This window comes from Pristis pectinata, chromosome 13 (genome assembly GCF_009764475.1).
Source record: "Pristis pectinata isolate sPriPec2 chromosome 13, sPriPec2.1.pri, whole genome shotgun sequence".
NCBI classification, from domain to species: Eukaryota; Metazoa; Chordata; class Chondrichthyes; order Rhinopristiformes; family Pristidae; genus Pristis; species Pristis pectinata.
This window is the reverse complement of record NC_067417.1, coordinates 39,861,317-39,881,019: the sequence shown is the minus strand read 5'-3', so window position 1 is coordinate 39,881,019 and position 19,703 is coordinate 39,861,317. Positions and strand designations below refer to the sequence as shown.

The 19,703-nt window shown below is 41.3% G+C and overlaps 1 protein-coding gene across 1 annotated transcript; it reads left to right on the top strand.

Moving 5' to 3' along the window:
• Positions 1–152: 152 nt before the first annotated feature.
• On the top strand, positions 153–18,023 carry tmppe (transmembrane protein with metallophosphoesterase domain). Its single transcript, XM_052028390.1, has 5 exons — positions 153–1,149; positions 1,992–2,102; positions 11,444–11,609; positions 12,686–12,825; positions 15,869–18,023. Exons 1-5 carry the CDS (start codon positions 441–443, stop codon positions 16,057–16,059), a joined length of 1,317 nt encoding a protein of 438 aa, XP_051884350.1. The 5' UTR covers positions 153–440; the 3' UTR covers positions 16,060–18,023.
• Positions 18,024–19,703: the final 1,680 nt, after the last annotated feature.

Genomic DNA, 19,703 nt, shown 5'->3' with positions numbered 1-19,703 from the left:
AGAGCCACTGGAAAGCAGGCGCTGCGGGTTATCTCTCAAGGTTCAGATCACACTGCCAGAGGGATAAACCCCGGTCTAGCGCACCGCAGCCGACGCCCAAGGCTCGTTGTCGCAGCCCTTTAGAACGTGGAATGTAGAAGTCCCGGTGCAACGTTCCAATGGAACCCTCCGGGGTCATTGTTGCGAAGCGCGTCACGGATGGAATCCGTGCGCGAGCTCCGTCATTGGCCGCGAGGCGCGCCGGCACTTCCTGGACTGACGGGAGGCATTCGTGCTCTGCAAACCTCCCCCGCCCCCGATCTGGGCGGCGGTCTCATGTGCAATCCTCGCTATTATTCACCGGAGAGTGAAATAAGACTGCATCTGATGTATGCAATCGGCGGAAGACGGTCATAAGAAAAAAAATAAGTACACTGGAAAGGCGGAGTGGGGGTGGGAAAATGTTGACAATCGGCCGGTTGTCCTGGGAGATCCGAGTGTCACTGGGCGCTGCTGTTGTGTTTTTGTCCATGGTCATCTGCAGGAGTTTGAGAGACTACTTTGATCAATCCACACTGCTGAAGTTGTTCCGTGTGCAGTTTCTGCTGTTTATCAACATCCTCATGTCAATCGGATCGCGGTACATCTGGAAGAAGACTGTGTCGAACCTGCAGACTTTCTGGACAATCTCCTGCAATAACGCCAAGTGGTTTACCGGCTGGAAAATCACTGTTACGGTTTTTCTACTTCTGGCTCACTCCAGTTTCATTTCTCTGCTGACTTTGGTGTCAGAGGAGCCGCACATCTTTTCTCTGGTCTCCTACTCCTGCCTAGGAATCTACGTTTTCCTCATTTTCAGTCTGTTTGTGTTGGGGCTGCTGGAACAGGCCCAGGGATTGGTCACATTTAGCCGGGCGCCCTCGTCCAATCACAACCGGAACGCTGTTACCGTAGCCCTGGCCCTCTTGTTTACGGTTGCTTGCACAGTCTTAGGGCTCCTCAATGCACGTCAGCCTCCTCTGATCAAACAGGTGGAGGTACCTCTCCCCAAGCTACCTCAGTCATTCCATAATTTGAAGATAGTTTTGTTAGCTGATATTCACTTAGGGCCTACAGTAGGAAGAACCAAACTTGAAATGGTGGTGAAGATGGTGAATGATCTAAATCCAGGTAAGCCACACAATGATTCAAGCCTTAAGTTGTCAATAAGAATGCGGTCAAAGTATTATCTGTCAGTCAAATGTGCAGGATTTCTGGTTACACATTATGTGAAGTGACATGAGGTGCAAATGTATCCCAATCCATCAGTGGCAGTTTGCTGTTTTGTGCCCTCTTTTGTTGTCACTTATGCCAGATAGCTTTGGGAGGCGGATCCAATTGTGATTTAAGAACACAGAACAGTACAGCACAAGAACAGGCCTTCCGGCCCACGATGTTGTGCTGAACTAATTAAGCTAATGACACCTAACTAAACTAATCCCTTCTGCCTGCGCATGGTCCGTAGCCCTCCATTCTCTGCATATTCATGCCTATCTAAGAACTTCTCAAATACCTCTGCCACAATCCCTGGCAATGCTTTCCAGGCACCCACCACTCTGTGTAAACAAAAAAGCCTACCTTGGCCTCCCCCGCTCCAGAGAAAACAACTCTAGTTTATACAACTTCTCCTTATAGCACGTCCGGTTTCCTAAAAGATGTACGGGTTAGGAAGTTGTGGCGTGATATGTTGGTGTCGGAAGCATGGGCAGCCCCCAGAACACTGTACGCAAAAAATGCATTTCACTGTGTGTTTTGATGTACATATGACTAATAAAGAAATCTTATCTTATGTCCTCTAATCCAGGCAGCATCCCGGTAAACCTCCTCTGCACCCTCTCCAAAGCCTCCACATTTAAAGCCACTGTCTTTATATGTAACGTTAGATGGTTAATTCACTATATTTTATATTATATCTTGTCCGATGTACACTTGAAATAAAGCACATGTTATGTAAACAACTGCACATTTTTCAGATGTCATCGTGATAGTTGGTGACCTGACTGACTCCCAGGTGGTCAATCTCAGAACAGCTACAGAGCCTCTCAGACAGCTGAAGCCAAAATTGGGGACGTACTTTGTTACAGGTAAAAGTTCTCCTTATTTGATAGCAGCAACAAGGCAGCAATATAACTGAAATAGACAAAACTAAATCCTTGGGAATGTAGAAGTTAAACATAGAGGTTATTATCTTCAAAGCCCCAGTATGCCAAAGAAAAAGTTGCCAAATCACCTTATTGTATACCTGCAATGCACTTCCCTGTACCTGTGACACTTTAATCTGTATTCTGTTATTGCTTTTACCCTATACTACCTCAATGCACTGTGTAATGAATTGGTCTGTACGATCGGTATGCAGGACAAGTTTTCCACTGTACCTCGGTACAAGTGAATAATAAACCAATACCAAATCGGCCAGTCCAGGAAGGCAGAACGATCCATAAAAGTGCATAAGATAGCAGCTCATAATGTGGAAGATGCTACTTGAATTTTAGACCTATAGTGAAATGGGTCATGTAGATTGCTATCATGCAGAAAGTGACAAGCCAGCTACAGGGAGCATTCACCTGGGAAAATAAGGATAATAAAACCTCACATGCCTCTATGTTTCCACAGTAGGGTTGTGTTGGCTTTGTGGCAAATGACCGTGAAATCACCTTGTAAGCTTGAAAAAGTTATTTTTGCCTCCGAGTTCACATCGACTGGCATGAATCTGGAGTTGCTTGTTAGCAATGACCTTGTGACTACCTCCAGCCACCACTTTAATCTTACCGGGAAATGCTTGTCATTCATCTAAAATCTTTACTAACTACCCTAAAATGATTAGAAGGTTGTCAAATTAATGTCCAAAAAAAAGACTTATGCTCAGAGCGTTTTTATGTTCCTGATTGTCAGGTAGCAGGTCTGTTTCAGCTTTGCTTAGTCAGTCTGTGGAATTACATGTGGTCTAACAAACTTACAGGCTTGGTGCAGTTAAATAGGTTTCATGAGTTATTGTTATAGGAGTTGTATGGAATATGTTGTCGGAAAAAGAAGACCTGAATAGCAGATATAAAGTACAAAAGGAGATGGTTTGAACAAGATAAGGGACAAGTGAAGATTTAAATGCAGCTACCCAGATGTAAGAAAATGAAGCACTGTGATCGGAAAAACACACTGCTTTGTATCTTACTAACAAATGCACAAAAGTGTTAAACTCCACATGGATACTTCATACAAATAATTATGGAGCTTACATGCCTAAGGATATTAATAATTACTCACTTTTTATTTGCTAATCAGAAATGCAATGCCATATTTGGATTTCCAATGAGCCACATGTATCTGTGGCCAATGTATTACACCAGTGGTTTTCAACCTTTTTCACGCTGCGGCCCCCCAGAATATGTCCTTGTTAGATGGCGGACCCCCAAAGCCCACAAAATCAAACAATCGATAATTCATGCATATAACACTTAAATTACTGCACGTAGGCCCTATTGAAATAGTGACTATTTCAATCACCGATAATTACCAGCGGTGTCTTTCAGTGTTCAGTTCAATGTGAAGGTTGTGCCTGTTTTGCACTGCAGAGTTTGTCCAAATGTGGTGGTATGTGCCACAAACATATGCATATGTCATCCTCAATATTCAGTCTTGATCTGTATTTGGTTTTCATGGCAGTGACTGCAGAAGATGCTATTTCGCACAAGTAAGTGGTTGCAAATGGTAATAGAACATTGACGGCTTTGCCAGACAGCAGTGGATACTCCTAGGAACATGCTATCCAGAACGACAACAGTGACATTCGGTTGAACTGCAAGCGCAAAGTCCTGTCAGATGACAGTTCAGCTAATTCTTCCTGTTCACGTCCAGTTGAATCAGTAAGCATGCATTCAAACGGATTTCAAATCCAATCAAACATGCTCGTGTCATCGTCACTGAAATACTCATGGAAATAATGTGACAGCTGTTGAATATGGTTCAAAACGGTGCTCGCAATGGCCTCTGTCTTAGTCTAGTTCACTGTCAGAAAGTCAGCCAGCAACGGAAACATATCATAGACACCTTGCTCGCATTTTCCCTTACAAATACGGAGTTTTTTCTGGAAGGCATTGATTTTGTCATGTGTTTTCAGAACATTTGAGCCAGGTCCTTGCAATGATAGATTTAAGCTGTTCAAAATGTTGAAAATATCTGCAAGATAAGCTAATCTGGCAACGTACGTCTCATCTGTCCAGAACTGTGCCAATGATCCATTATGCTGATTTAGAAAAATGAGCAGTTCATCTCGCAATTCATATACACACTGCACAATGCGGCCTCGTGACAGCCATCTGACTTCTGCATGTAGCAACAAATGCTTCTGCTCGGCTTCCATTTCATGGCATATGTTTTCAAACAAACGATGATTGAGCGGCCTGGCTTTGATAAAGTTAACAATTTTAATGCACATGGAAAACACATCCGCAAGATTTTCATCCATATCCTTTGCGGCCAAAGCCTCACGGTGAATCATGCAGTGGGTTGCTGCTACATGTGGAGCTACTTCTTTCACTCATGTGACTAGACCCGACTTCCGTCCCGTCATTGCGGCAGCACCATCCGTGCATACTCCAATACACTATGTCCACGCCAATGCCGATTGTACAAAAGAAGTGTCAAGCACACAGAAAAGTTCTTCACCGGTTGTACGCCCTGGGAGCGCCTTGCAAAACAAAAAGTCTTCCAAAGCCTCTCCTTCCCAGCAATATCGAACATAAACCAACAACTGCGCAGCACTGGCAACATCGAGCTGAATCACAAATCTGACTTGCTGAAGACGTGCTGTCAGCTGGCTCTGGATATCTTCCGCCATATTGCCAATTCTTCTGCTTACTGTGTTATCAGACAGTGGAATGGCTTTCAGTTTTTGACTGGATTCTTTTCCCAGTACAACTTCGCGCATATCTACTGCTGCAGGCAGTATAAGCTCTTGTCCAATTGTGAGGCTTTCTGGAACATGCTATTTGTAATGCTACCAAATGTGATGCGTGAAGAACCTTCTCATTTACAGTGGCGCAGACTGTCATTTTGCCTTTCTGCTTGAGGTACAGCTCCTTTTGCTGCTCAAAATATTCCTTCAGCTTACTGGCGATATCTGGATGCACTGTTGTTAAATGGCGCTTCAATTTCGCTGGTTTCATTGCATCGTTGGACAGTGTTTGAAAACACACAACACAGAGAGGTTGGTCCGCATTTGTCCCCACTGCGATGAAGCCATATGAAATGTATTCTGGATCGTACTTGCGTTGTTTTCTCTTTCGGTCACCCTTATCACCTTCGTTATCAGAATCTTCCAGTTTCTGGTCAGCTTTTCTCTTCAGAAATTTCTCCATGATCAACAATACACACTGGACAGTTTAATTACTATTACTGATAAACAAAACTATAAAAACTAATCTAAAATTTACACGCTTGTGCACTTTTCGTTTAACAGTGACGTCACTGTGGCGTAAATGCGTGGTAGGTAAGCAATATTATTAAGGCACACCAACAATGTCACTCAGTCTCGCTAACACTACAGTGCACAACAGAATAATAGTGATTAGTGAACACTACTGACTACTCTGACTACACAAATCGAATATTAAGCGGCAGCTTACCAGAAGGGAACACCGTCTAAGTCTCTCAGGTTGTTGCCTATAACAGATAGAATAGATATGGCCAATTTTCTGAATAGTGGAAAACTGGAGCAAGCAAGTAAGCTACCTCTTTGTAACAGGTCGCTTTTCCATTTTTTTCTTGGCTTGCTCGCAGACCCCTGGCAACCCGCCTGGGGGTCCGCGGACCACAGGTTGAAAACCTCTGTATTACACAACACTTCACTAAGTACCTGTTCCATCACAGATCCCCAATTACAGCAAGGAGTTATTGCACTGCAAGCTTTGGCAATCACAGACAAACTATCAGAGCTTAGTGCTGTAGGATCTGAGTTATAGTGTGGTGTTTTCAATAATGTACATCTGAACCCATTCTTCATCAATGTAAGAATGGCTCTGTACAGTCATATCAGTTTTCATAAATTGCTCGTTCAACCCATTATAGCTGTCTTTTCTGTGGATTCCTGACAATAACAGAATGCTTACAAAGAGTTGGGAAGGGAAGTTCTGCATTTCATCAATTTGACATGAAAGTTCCTTTCAGCTTCCTTCTGCAAATAAAGGCCAGCACTTTATCATCAATCTCGTTGGACCTACCAGAAGTGCTTTGCCATTTGAATTGTGTGGAAATGCTCTATGTTGTTTAAACAGAAACCATTCTTGCTCCATCTTATCTGAGAGCACAAGCGGAAGGAGGTTGTTAAGCAATGTCCTAGAAGTACTAATTAAACAGTTGCTCCCAAGCCTAAAGCAAAATACTGCCTATCTGAGAATTAACATAAAAGAGAGAATGATGGAAATAGTTCAGGCAGCTCTTCCTGCCACTCGTATTTGCTTTCACATCTGGGTCATTGGGTGATAGTGCACAGCCTCATAAACTAGCAGGGCCTGGCAGTGGCTATCTTTGCCATGCATTCGTCATGTTAGAAATATCAACTCCCATAGATCCTCTTAATGATGGTTAAATGCTACACAAAGTAATCTCCTTAGCACTCTACATGCTAAATGAATTAATATCCATAACCCAGGAGTTGTACTAAATATGGCAATCACCACGCCGAGTGTACCCTTCATGTGGGAATTGTCATGAATTAGAGTGTGTAATAATTGTGAGAATCTTTGTGTAAGGGGAAATACCTTCTCTATGCTAAATAAATAAAGCTTTAGCACTGGCTTTGAATTGAAATTTAATTCTATATCTGCAGAGTATTGGGTGTACGCTATAGCTTGATATACCTGTTGGATTAGATCTAGATTCTAAATGAGCATAACCACCTGTGGCTGACTATGTCAATTCTAACGATGTTAATCCTTCAGTTTATCACCATTCAAATTCTAAGCATTCAGCCCACATCATAAGGCCCTTTCTATTCTACGAAGATGTAATAGAACAGGACTACACAAAAAGAGGACATTGTAGAGAGGGATCTTTGGAGAGAAGGAGGATGAGAGGTGACTTGATAGAGGTGTACAGGATGATAAGAAGTATAGATCGGGTGGACAGTCAGAGACTTTTTCCCAGGGCGACAATGGCTAACACGAGGGGACATAGTTTTAAAGTGATTGGAGGAAGGTATAAGGGGGAAGTCAGGATTAAGTTTTTTTTACACAGAGAGTGGTGGGTGTGTGGAACGCACTGCCAGCGGAGGTGGTGGAGGCAGATACATTAGGGACATTTAAGACACTCTTAGATAGGCGCATGAATGATAGAAAAATGGAGGGCTATGTGGGAGGGAAGGGTTAGATAGATCTTAGAGCAGGATAAGATGTCGGCACAACATCGTGGGCCGCAGGGCCTGTACTGTGCTGTAGCGTTCTATGTTCATTCAGCCCTTGAAAGAAAAGTCCTGCTAGCATCATTACCCGTTCTTTCGCCACATCCATACAATCTTTTTTTGTCCTTCAAATATTTATCCAATTTTCCTTGTCAGGCAGCGTATTCCAAATACCAAATGCAGCTGGCATTATAGTGATTTCCCGTGTGACGTTCTGGTCTTCTTGGCTATCACTGTTCAGGAAAGGAGGCAGAGGTTAAACTGGCAACTAGAATATCAGTTGTCAAGAAAGTGCTGGTTTGTATTGTTAAGAAAGTGATAATTTGAAACATAAGTCTTGAGTATTGATAGGATTGTAATGGAAAGAAACTTGTGGAAAATCTAGAACTAGGCAAATAAGGGTTTGCGCATTTAAAGCAGAGATAAGGTGAAAATTTTCCTCTCAAGAGGGTTGTGGATCTTTAGAATTGATTTTCTCAAAGAGCTGTGGAGGCAAAGTCTGTGATTATTTTTAAGCTAGAGGTAGATAAATCGAATAAGCAAAGGGGTGAAACAATACCACAGATAGACAGGAATGTAGAGCTGAGATTACAGTCAGATCTTATTCAGTGGCAGAGCTGGCTTTAGTGGCCTACTTCTGCTCCCAACTCATTCATGTATCCACATTTGCAGGTCCAAAGAAAAGTGAGACAACAAATTGTGAGAAGGAAAGGCTGCAAAGTTATAGACAGTCTTACTGAATGGATGAAAAGGTTATCCAACATTCATCCAGATCATGGCTGCTCTTCTATCCCCATGCCATTTTCCAATACTTTCCCCATATCCCTTGATTTCCTTAATATCCAGAAATCTATTGATCTCTATTTTGAATTAACACAATTGGGCCTCCACAGCGTCCAGGGAAAAGAACTCTAAAGGTTCGCTATCCTCTGAGTTCACTGTCCTTCCTCATCTCACCTAAATGGTCCCTGAAACCATCCCCCTGATCTTAGACTCCTCAGTAAGGAAAAACATCCTTGCTACATTTAGCCCGTTGAACTCTTCAAGAATTTTGTAAGTTCCAATGAGGTTTCCTCTTTATTCTTCTAAAGAATGTACTCTTGAGAATACAGTTCCAGTCCACTCAATCTCTCTTCATACTGTAAACCTACCATCTCTGAAATTAGTCAAGTGAATCTTTGTTGAACTCCTTCTATGACAAGTATAACTTTTCTTGGGTAAGGAGACCAAAACTGTACACAGTACTCGAGTTGTGGTCTCATCAAGGCCCAGTGCAATTGCACTAAAGCTTCCTTGCTTCTACAATCAAATGCTCATGTAATAAAAGTAACATATCATTTGCCCTCCTTAATAGCTTGCTGCACCTGTGTGTTGGCCCTCCATGACATATGTACAAGCCCAGTGAGGTCCCTTTAAACATCAACACTACCCAATCTCTTACCATTTAATGCTCTGCTTTTCAGTTGTGATCATCAAAGTGGACGACCTCACACTTTTCCACATTGTATTTAATCTGCCATATTCTTGACGGCTCACTCAGCTTGGCTACGGTTTCTTAAAGTTTCTTTACATCCTTCTCCCTACTCACTGTCCCACCGAGTTTAGTATCATCAGCAAACTTGATGAATGGTGAATGGCTGGGGCTCAAACAATGATCCCAACCATACCCCACTAGTCACAGCCTGTGAACCTGAGAAGGATTCATGTTTTCCCACTCTTTGCTTTTTGTCCAATTCTCAATCCATGTCAGAATATTATCCCCAACTCCACATGCTCTCCCCTGTTGACCAATTTCCTGTCAGGACCATGTTGAAACCTTCCAGAAATTTAAATACACCATTTCCACTGATCTCATAGGATTTTTCCTTAATAAATCCGTATTGATTCTGCTCAATCCTATTATTCTTTACAAGGTATCCTGTACAACATCCTTAATTATAGATTCCAGCATTTTCCTCGCCACAGCTGTTAAGCTAGCAAGTATAAAAGGTGACTGATTCATGACTGTCATTTTACACCGACTTTATCCAAGGGATTCTTTTGAGTCTGACTTAACATCGAGCACAGAAAAAGATTGAGAGGGAAGTAATGATATAATCATGCACCAGTGGCTCTTAGTATTGTGGAACTATGGTTAGAAATTGAAGAGGAAATTTTCCTTTCCCCCCATTTTACAGTAGTTGTAATTTTATCCATAAGTTAACATCAGACTGCCAGTGATCAGCGTACAACTTTGCCAAATGATGTAGCCAGAGAAAATAATTTTATATGATCATAATTTTGATCGGATCGGTGTTTCACAGATAAGTCGGTGTGTCAGAGGGAATTATGAGCACAAGTCTTCTTTGGTATTGGTATTGGTATTGGTACAAAGAATAGGGCAGTCACTTCAAAGCTCAACAGCTGAGCTGGGAAATGGGTTGCTTGTGTAGTGATATAAGGGGAAAGGACAGAAGGAAGTTAAATTTGCAACTTAATTCAAAAACTAATGTTTTCAAATTGATACAAAGGTAGAAAAAATGGTGGAACTTAAAAAGAAGTTAATGGGCAGAGTATTTGCAGAAATACAGGGAGATAAGGCTGGTCTGGAAAGTTGGATCACATGGGATTTAGGGTGAGCTAGCCAACTGAAAACAAAGTTGCTTGGTGGTGGGAGGCAGAGGGTGGTAGTGGAGGGTTGTTTTTCAGACTGGAGGCCTGTGACCTGTGGTGTGCCACAGGGATCGATGCTGTATCCTCTTTTGTTTGTTATATGTATCAATGATTTGGATGACAATGTAGGTGGCATGATTAGTAAGCTTGCAAGTGACACCGAACTTGTTGGTATAGTGGACAGTGAAGAAGGTTGTCTAAGGTTCTGACAGGATATAAATCTCATGGGAAAGTGGGCAAAGGAATGGCAGATGGAATTTAACTTAGACACGTGTTAAGTGATGCATTTTGGGAAGTTAAACCAGGGCAGGACAGACACAGTAAATGACAGAGGCCTGGGGAGTGTTGACAGAGAGACCAAAGGGTACAAGTACATAGTTCCCTGAAAGTGGGAACACAGGAAGACAGTGGTGAGGAAGGTTTATCGAAGCTGAGACATTGAGTGTAAGAGTTGGGACGTCATGTTCCTGTCGTACAGAATGTTGGTTAGGCCACACTTGTGTACAGTTCTGGCCACCACACTATAGGAAGAACGTGATTAAGCTTGAGAGGGTGCAGAAAAGATTCACAGTCATGCTACCTGGACTGCAGGCTTGAATTATCAGGAGACTTTGCATAGGCTGTTTCTCCTGGAGCAAAGGAGGCTGAGAGGTGACATAATGAAGGTACTTAAAATTTTGAGAGGTATAGATAGGGTAGATAGCCAATGTCTGTTTTCCATGACAGGGGTGTCTAAAACCAGAGGGCCGGGGTTTAAGCTGAGAGGGAGCAGGTCTAAAGGCAATCTGAGGGGTAAACTTTTCACACAAAGAGTAGTTGGTATCTGGAATGAGCTGCCAGAGGAGGTGGGAACAGTAACAACATTTAAGAGGCATTCCAACAGGTACTTAAGTGGGCAGGGCATATGGAACTAATGCAGGCAAGTGGTATTAGTATGGATAAGCGTGATGGTCAGCATTGTCCTGATAGGCTGAAGGGCCTGTTTCTGTGCTGTACAACTCTATGACTCTGTAAGGAAAGGGGGTATAGTACTAATGGGATTGCTCCTCTGGGACCTGGCATGGACTTGATGGACTAAATTACCTGCTTATGTGTCGTTACACGATAAGACACAGCAGTTTATTGTTAATACCCATAAGAGTTGGCATTTAATGAAGAATATTTTAAAAGAATGGATGATAAATTTCAACCAAAACACTTTTTTTTAGCCCAGTGATCATCAACCCATGTATTCCCAGCTTTTTAAAATTATTTCAAATGTATTAATGTTCATGGGTACTTTCTCCTCTGTTTTATAATGGCATTCTGACCCAGGTAGTTGGGAACACTGTCTGGAAGCAATGTAATGAACTGAGTACCATCTTTCTGGATGACTCTCAGGTAACCATGATTATTACAGTGCTGATGTCACCAACTGGTTGAGGCATCTGCAGTCTTTAAATATCCGGCCTCTCCACAATGAACATGTCAAGATTTACAGCCCCAGTGGGAACAAAAACTGGTTCTGTCTGGCAGGGGTCGATGATGTTGAAGCAGAAATGTTACGGTAAGTTCTTCTTTACAGTTTTTTTTCTGTGTAACGTTGCCCTTGTGGAATGTGTTCTAGAGATGTGGAATGCAATAGCTTTTCTGAGAAAATCAAGTATTCCTGCTGTTCTCCCTCCTCAATACTATCAAAGTGTAACTTTTGGAAAATAAATGGGAAGTTTTTATGTTTTGTCCCTTACCAATAATCAGTCATGTGCTCACTGAATTCTAGTGCCAGATTTTGAAAGCATTCTCACCACAGATTTTGTAATAGTGCAATTTGGTGAACTTCTTTTTCTCAACCATTGCAGTTTAAGCCACTGGCATTTTGTTTTTTCTCTATGCTTCAGACACTTTTCTGTTTAATGAGGGTAAACATAGAAAAAGAAATACATAATAATAATAAATAATGGGCATTTTCTTTACAAAAATTTACCCTTAAGGAAGTGATTAACATGGTTTTAATTTCCCATTATACTGGGAGCAGACAGCCAGTCAGTGAGAGGGAGGCTCAGATTTTTTTTTGCACATTGCATTTGTCAGTGTATTTGATTCTGCCGTTCTATTAACATATTCCATATTTCCTGACCAATGGAGAAGAACAGGTGGGATGATTACAGGCATGCACCATTTTCAATTTATACACTTAAAGGGACTTCAGAAGAATGAGGTTTGATATCTTCTGAAGATGGCTGCATTGTCATTAGAGAGAGGGAAATGCCAGTGGAGTCACCAAGGCTGACGCTCGATTCATAGATGTTATGCTGAGAGCAATTAGGTGTTTTATAATTACTGTCAAATAACAAGATGTCAGGGAAAGGTCTTTGCTTTGCTTGAATCAGAATCAGGTTTATTAAAATCAGGAAGTAATCTGTGTAGGAAATATTTTTAGGGCAAATTTTGAAAGTTTAAACTTAAGTTTGCATTTCAAAAGAGTTGGAAAATGGAGAGTCTAAAGCCTTCTCTTGAAGAGCTAGGAGGCAATAAGCAAATGTATTAGAACGTTGTACAGGAGAAACAAGGACATGAGCTACCCAATTCAGCATACCAGGTAATGTTGAGCTCTTAGCTTGACTGTTGCTATTTACTGTGTAGGTATCCTGGACATGGTATGGACTTGAACAAAGCATTGGATGGCTGCAGTACCGAAGATGTGATAGTTCTGTTAGCACACCAGCCAGTAGCTGCCAAACGCGCCCTTCAAAGCAGACCAGATATCAGCCTGGTTCTCTCTGGTATGAAAATCCCCCATTACTATCTATTTAATGTTGTCTTTCAATGAAAAAAAAGTAGCAATGCAACATGAATAAGTGTAAGAAGAACAGCTTAGACAATGAAGTATCTTAGTGTTAATATTAAACTTGGTATTAATCCTTCACCTGTGTCTCTCCAATCTACCCTACCCCCGCTACCCCCAACTCTCCATATGATGTTCCCAAACTACAATCCACACAAATCACTGATCCTGGCTGCACCAGACCACTGCAAGTATTAGCGTTGATGATAGAGTATGCTGACAGTGTGACTGGCTGACAAACTGAGTGGTGATTTAATAATAGTCTGATAACGTCACAACATTTCTGTGTAGCAAAGTGTGACAGACGCTATAATGGGATTATATACCACTATTCATATGGTGTTGGTTGATGGATGCACTCCTCACACTGATTACACAAATACTAATATAATGACTTCTCTGTAGTTGTCAGCAGTTGGACACCAGCAACGAATGACTATTGAGCTAGAAATGTTGTGTAGAACTGCTGTGGTGTCTGCCTGTCCAGTCTACATTAATTGTGCTTCTACCTCTGCTAAACAATTTATGCAACTAAAAAATGCAAGTGTATAAAACATGTAATGCTTCTGATTTATGGGAAGCTTGTTGCCGCCAAGTGTTATGAATTGGTAGGATATAGATTTGCATGTTGTCTTTGCAAAGAAAGCTGCTGATGTGTTGTGGGCGCCTTGTACAGGAAGGGAGTTAATGTGAGAAGAATGTCAGTTTTGCCTGCTTTCTGTCCATGGAGGGGCAGTGGTGCTAGTGTGAGGGTAGGACTTGAGAATGTCTTCTTAACCTGTAAATATTGTGTGGCATAGCAGAACCAGGAAAGGAAAGTGATGAAGAGGGATAACGTGAAGCAAAAAATTATACTGCATTTTGAAGTACTGTGGAGCCCTGTGGGTCCCACATTCATTCCTGGTCTGTCCTGAATTATTTGATCATAGGATGCTAAGAAATGCTCATCATCCCAAGTAATGGGAAAAAAAATCATCCAGATTTCCAATTCTTGTTATTATCCAATGAGTCCCACTTTGTGGGAGTCTCATCCAACAGAAACATGCTTGGGTCCAGAGCTTCCTCACTCTTGACTCCGTATGAGTAGGTTAGCCGAAATAACACTACTGATGCTGTGAAAGAGGGAACAGGGGGAAAAAAATATTGAAGCAGAAGAAACACATGGTTTCTGATCATGTTAATTAATATCTTTACCAATGTTAGAGCAAAGGTATGATTTCTTGAGGGTACATTTATAAACTAAGCTTGCTTTCTTTCAAAATGTTCATGTAGGTTTGGTAACTGGCACGGTCTCTGCAGATTCTCCTTGCTTCAGTCCTGAAAGTAACTAGTATAGCACAGAAACATACAACTTTGTGACTGGAAGTAAGACACAGTATCAATATTCATACTGATTGATTCGACATTCCCAGCGGTGAACTTTTCTCAAAGGCATTCTGTGTAAAGAACAAACACCAAAAAGTTACTTTTTTTTAAAATTCTGGAATTCTGGATTGTATTCCTATTATATCTGAAGAGTGGGCAGGTTCCCCAGTAGGAGCAGATGAACAACTGTATCTCTGCTGTTCTGAAAACATTGTGAAGCTCTGCTTCTGGTTATCATTTTCCAATTAGTTAATAAATATCTGTAGTGGGCGGGAAATGGGAAATCACAGTAATGATCTTTGCAAGTCAGTTGTCACTTTCCCCACACAGAGCCAGAAAGAATGCCATGGTTCACAATTTACTGGTCTAATGCGTCAGGAGGGAGTTGTGGAGGTATCTAGACTTCTGTGCAGGGCATGGAAGTTCTTCATAATCCAGAGGTTAGATCAGTCATCTAGTAAATGAGTTCAAAGCATAAGAATTTGAATTCAGTTTAAATCAAAAAACTTTATTAGTTGTGGTTACTGTGAAGCTATTAGATTGTTGCAAAGACAATACTAATGGATAGATTCTTTAGGCAGGGGACCTGATGTCTTTGACCAGACTGGAGTATGTATGACTCCCATCCCACAACCTCGTGGAGGATTATTAGCTGAAGTGGCATGGTAAACTACTCCGTTAGATCAAATATCAACAGTTGTTTGAGTAGAAAATCTATTATCACCATCTTCTGTGTGCAACTAAAGTATGACTATCTTTATTTAAAAGACATTGAAATTAGGGCTAGCACCAAAGGTAATGCTGAGAAATAACCCAGTCTCTGTGAAGTGATTTTCCAAAAATAAAGAGTTGGCTTATCTGTGTTCTTTGCAACACATGCTGAATGCTCATCATAAGCTACCTCTGCATAAATCCTCAGGCAACGTACCATTCAAAGCTTGTTTCTACTGCAGCTTGTTTCTTATTAGTTCAGCTCCATGGTAGGTGGGGTAACAGAGAGATTGCATGAAATACAATTCCCTATGCATTGAGTAGGAAACTCATCTCTTATCTTATACTTCTAAAAACACAGAAGGAGACCACTCACCCCATCAGAGTGCTGGCTCCCATTAGTCCCATTCCCTCTTCCCTTATTTCCCGGTACCTCTGCAACTTGTTCTCTCTCACATATGACCATCAACTCCCATCTTGATTATTTTTGCCACCTATCTGCACTAAGGGGTAATTTACAGCAGTCAATTAACGCAGCAGCATATCTTTGAGATGTGGGCAGAAAGGGGAACACCTGGAGGAGCCCACACAGTTATTGAGAGAATGCGCAAACTCTGCACAGACAGTACCTTGATTCAGGATTGAACCCAGGCCCTTACGTCGGTGAGGCTGCAGCACTAAGTGCTGTGGCACCTTGCCACCATGACGAAAGATGCATGAAAACTTTGAATCTCAAAATGTGATGCATTCTGTATCAATGAAAGCTCTGCGTCATTAATGTAGTTGGCATGCAAACAATATCTCCCCACTTAGCTTAAACCTTTCTTGTTTAGAAAAATGTTAATGTTTATGATTATTAGTATTAATCTATTATCCAAATTTATTTTTATTATTCTTTTCAACAGGTCATACCCACGCTGGACAGATTTTTCCTCTTGCAATTGCTGCCTATTTTTTGAATCCATACTTCGAAGGTCTTTACAAAACTGCTGAGAACAGTTTAGTGTACGTAACTCCTGGGACAATTTACTATGGGATTCCAATGAGACTAGGAAGCAGAGCAGAAATAACAGAGCTCATTTTTAAGACTGAATGACATTACTATCTTGCCTCTGTTTTTGAGCCATGACTGGTGTGTGTTGGGCACCTGTAAAGAATAAGTAGGTAATTAACTTGCTTGTATGATGACTGATAAATCATCAATTAATTGTTTTGAAGAGATCAAAATATATATGCCAGTGGCTGCACTATTGTCTCTAAAGCTCATCCCTTTCAAGACTGCAGATGCAAAGCAAAGATGTTGGAGATACATGGCAGTCCTTATGGAGTTTGCACTTGCATCCTTGCCCTCTTTCTGTGGTCTTCAGGTATCATTGGTGACCTGCGTTTGACTGATTATCTCCAATCTTCCTGTGCCAATCATTTGGGGATCAAAGACCCTCCATCCACACCTCATTCACCCACAGCAGCATGACAAGTCCAGCAAGTCAATGTGTGGAAGATTCTGCATACAAATTGACTTCTCACAATCCAAAGCACTGAGAAACTGTGCTGAAAAATAAATGGAATATATTCAATAACTATTAATCTTACTGTGAGTTTTTATTCTCACTTTGCTAACTTCCAATAAACTCCAAATCAAAAATATGTTCCCTTGTATTTTATGTTACTTTTTGTTTATATTTGTCAAAATTACTGTAATTGTTACTGTGGTTTATTAATGCCTTAAATTATTAGTGATTGTGCAAAGCTAGCAACATGATGTGATGTTAATTGCTGCAGTGTTTAACAACAGCTGGCACATAAGTATGAGAGAGACTTCTCTTGATATGACTTCCATTATTTGTCCTGACTTTATATACTTCGAGTATATTGCAATCCCATAGAAATTCCTTGTGATGTAATCATAACATGTAACACAGTTTATGCTTCCTGACTGTTAAAGGCAGTAACATTGTATTATTGTTCCATCTTTTAGGATTGTCATTCTTTATAAGAAAGGTAGGCCATGTTTAAAAAAAAACTTTTGTCTCTGAGTTGTCTGACGGTTATCAAACACTTATCTGTTGGCGTATGAAGGAGATTGCAGTTGCTTGTTACTACAACTGTTGGCAGTAAGTGTGTGAAACATGAGTAAAATTATATGAATGACTGTAGTAAGTCAAAACAAGGAGCTCACAGCAACTGGGCCAGGCTGTCAAAAACAAAATGAGAATTCCAATCTGGGCCTCGTCACTTCAAGCCTTTAAACATTTGAATCAATTTGAATTAACGATTAAAGTGGAAAAACTGGTCAAAAATTTAATTAACAGCTGATTTGAATGAAATAACTTTGAATTAACAGTACACATACACATTTTGTAATTTTCAACACCTTAACTAAAGGAGAGGTTGAGATGGAAAATCTTACTGTTTTGTGAAAGGAAACAGTTATAAATCTAAGAAAGTAAGCAGAAAATGTTGGAAATGCACAGAAAATATAAAGATGGATGAATATTTTAGCTGTTACACCTTTCATCAAAACATGGTTATTGCAACCATTGACAAGAGACACTTTGGTGGAGGTTAATCCTCAGTTTCATGTGATGCATTTTGTGAAACGTGCATTATTGTAGAGTGTGCGCATTATATTGTGCTTCTGAAATTCAGCTCTGTTCATTTTAATAGATCTGAATTTCAGAAGCAGAGTACATCAAGTGTATGGGACTACATTGCACTTTAAGCCCATGTGATAGTGGACAAACTTCTGTGCCTTTGTTTTGTTCAATTTGCCTTTTTTCCCTTGTTAATCATACGAATTAGGTACAGAACACACATCGCCTTTTATGCACTGTAAGGAAAATAGAATAAACAGATTAGACCTGATAGCTGGGCACCGCAAGGACCTGGCACTGCAGAATGTTTTTGCCAAAGACAAGGTTAAGTTTGTTCGATGTAAAGGCTAGTTCTGAACTACTGCAAAGCTAAATAGTGAACTGCATATGTTCACCAAAATTGTTGTGCTTTATTCTGTGGAATCCTTTTTAAGCATTAATAAATTTGACTCTATCAAAACTAAACAATAATTTCTGTTCCCAAAATGGGTTTCATTACTTAGCAATCTAGGAAGGTTGAGATGAAGTCTGGGGCAGTGTGCAAATAAAACATATTTTAACATTTTCTTGGTCACAGGGTGTGGACATTGCTGGCATCCCAACAATTATCTGTCCATCCCTAATCTCCCCTGATCTGAGGAAACAGCTCAGAGTCAGAGGTAGAACAGTGAGCAAGAACAGCAGCTTTCCTTCTCTTGACAAGGCAAGGTTCTGATTTATCTAACACTCTTTTCAAAAAGGGAAAAGTGCAGCATATTTTAAGGGAGCAGTGGTGTTATTAAGCAGTGTAACTTGATGACTGTGAGGATTTCTAATCCTGACATTTGCCAGAGTAAAATGCTTGAGAGCCTTTGATTTAATCCTGCTGCACTGATTAGGTTATCACAGCTTTGTGGGCCGAAGGGCCTGAATTGTGCTGTAGTTTTTCTATGTGCTATTTCACCGAAGTATCCGAGTGGTGTGCAGCTGCTCATTCTTCCCCAATGTAATCGGAGACATATATTTGCACATCAGCAAAAGAGTAAATAGATGATCGTGCTAATGACTTGATTTCCCCTTTCTATTGGCAACTCGAAAGAGAAATTTTACTACCACCCTTCTTGGATTCGGAAGATTCAAGTTAAAGATGCAGGTCTGTTGATCACAGCGTAGAATCCATTTTCACTACCCAGACTTGATCCCCACCCGGAGTGCTTTGTATGTGTGGTGTAGAAGAGGCTGAGGGAGGGCGCAGTTTGGGGTAAAAGCAGGGTGGAGCTGCTCTGCCACAGGAGCGATGGGGTTTGCTGGAGTGCTTGGCTCTAATGCTGCCACAACAGTCCTCCACAGCCAAAGACTGGAGTCAGTGATCTTTCCACTTGTCCCATTGGGTATGAACAGGAACAGGATAGGGAGGGAAGCATGAATACTATTTTAAGAATGTGGCACAAAACTCGACTGGAACCTGGAGGTGGTACTGTTGGGGTGTAATAGTTGGGAGCACAGTCTAACAGTAATCCCCTGCAGGTAGTGTGGCTGCCTCACAGTTCCAGTGACCCAGGTGTGCTTCTCCTCTTTGGTCCTGTCTGTGCGGAGTTCGCATGTTCTCCGTCTGACTGACTGCCTGGGTTTCACCTGGGGGCTCCGGTTTCCTCCCACATCCCAATTGATGACTGTAAACTACCCCTGACGCAGGTGAGCGACTGCAGAACCGAGGAACCGAACGCGAGGGAGAATTGCAGGGAAAAAGAGAGCTTGCAGCGATTCAGTGAGCCGAATGGCCGCCTGCTGAAAATAAGTAAATAAAATACACTAACCTCTTAAGCTTTAAATATACCCGTTGCTCAATATATATCAAACACAAATGGTTTTCAAATGTGTGATCCACTGAGTATTTGATAAACTTTATTTCTTTTACAGGTGAGTGTTGTGGAAGGTTTGCTCACTAAATTTCCCCCTTCATTGCTGACGGACCTTTTTAGCCCTCACACCCTGTGTGTAAGACAGAGAGGGAGGTCGGATAATTTCGTTTTCTCAATGCGGTTTTATTCCATTCGATTGGCTCCCGATGTTGGTTTTTGGATTAAGTTCCGAGGGAACGAAATGGCACGAACTAGCTTCTTCCTCTGGGGAAATTACCTTGCAAAATCAGCGCAGTAATGGCCCT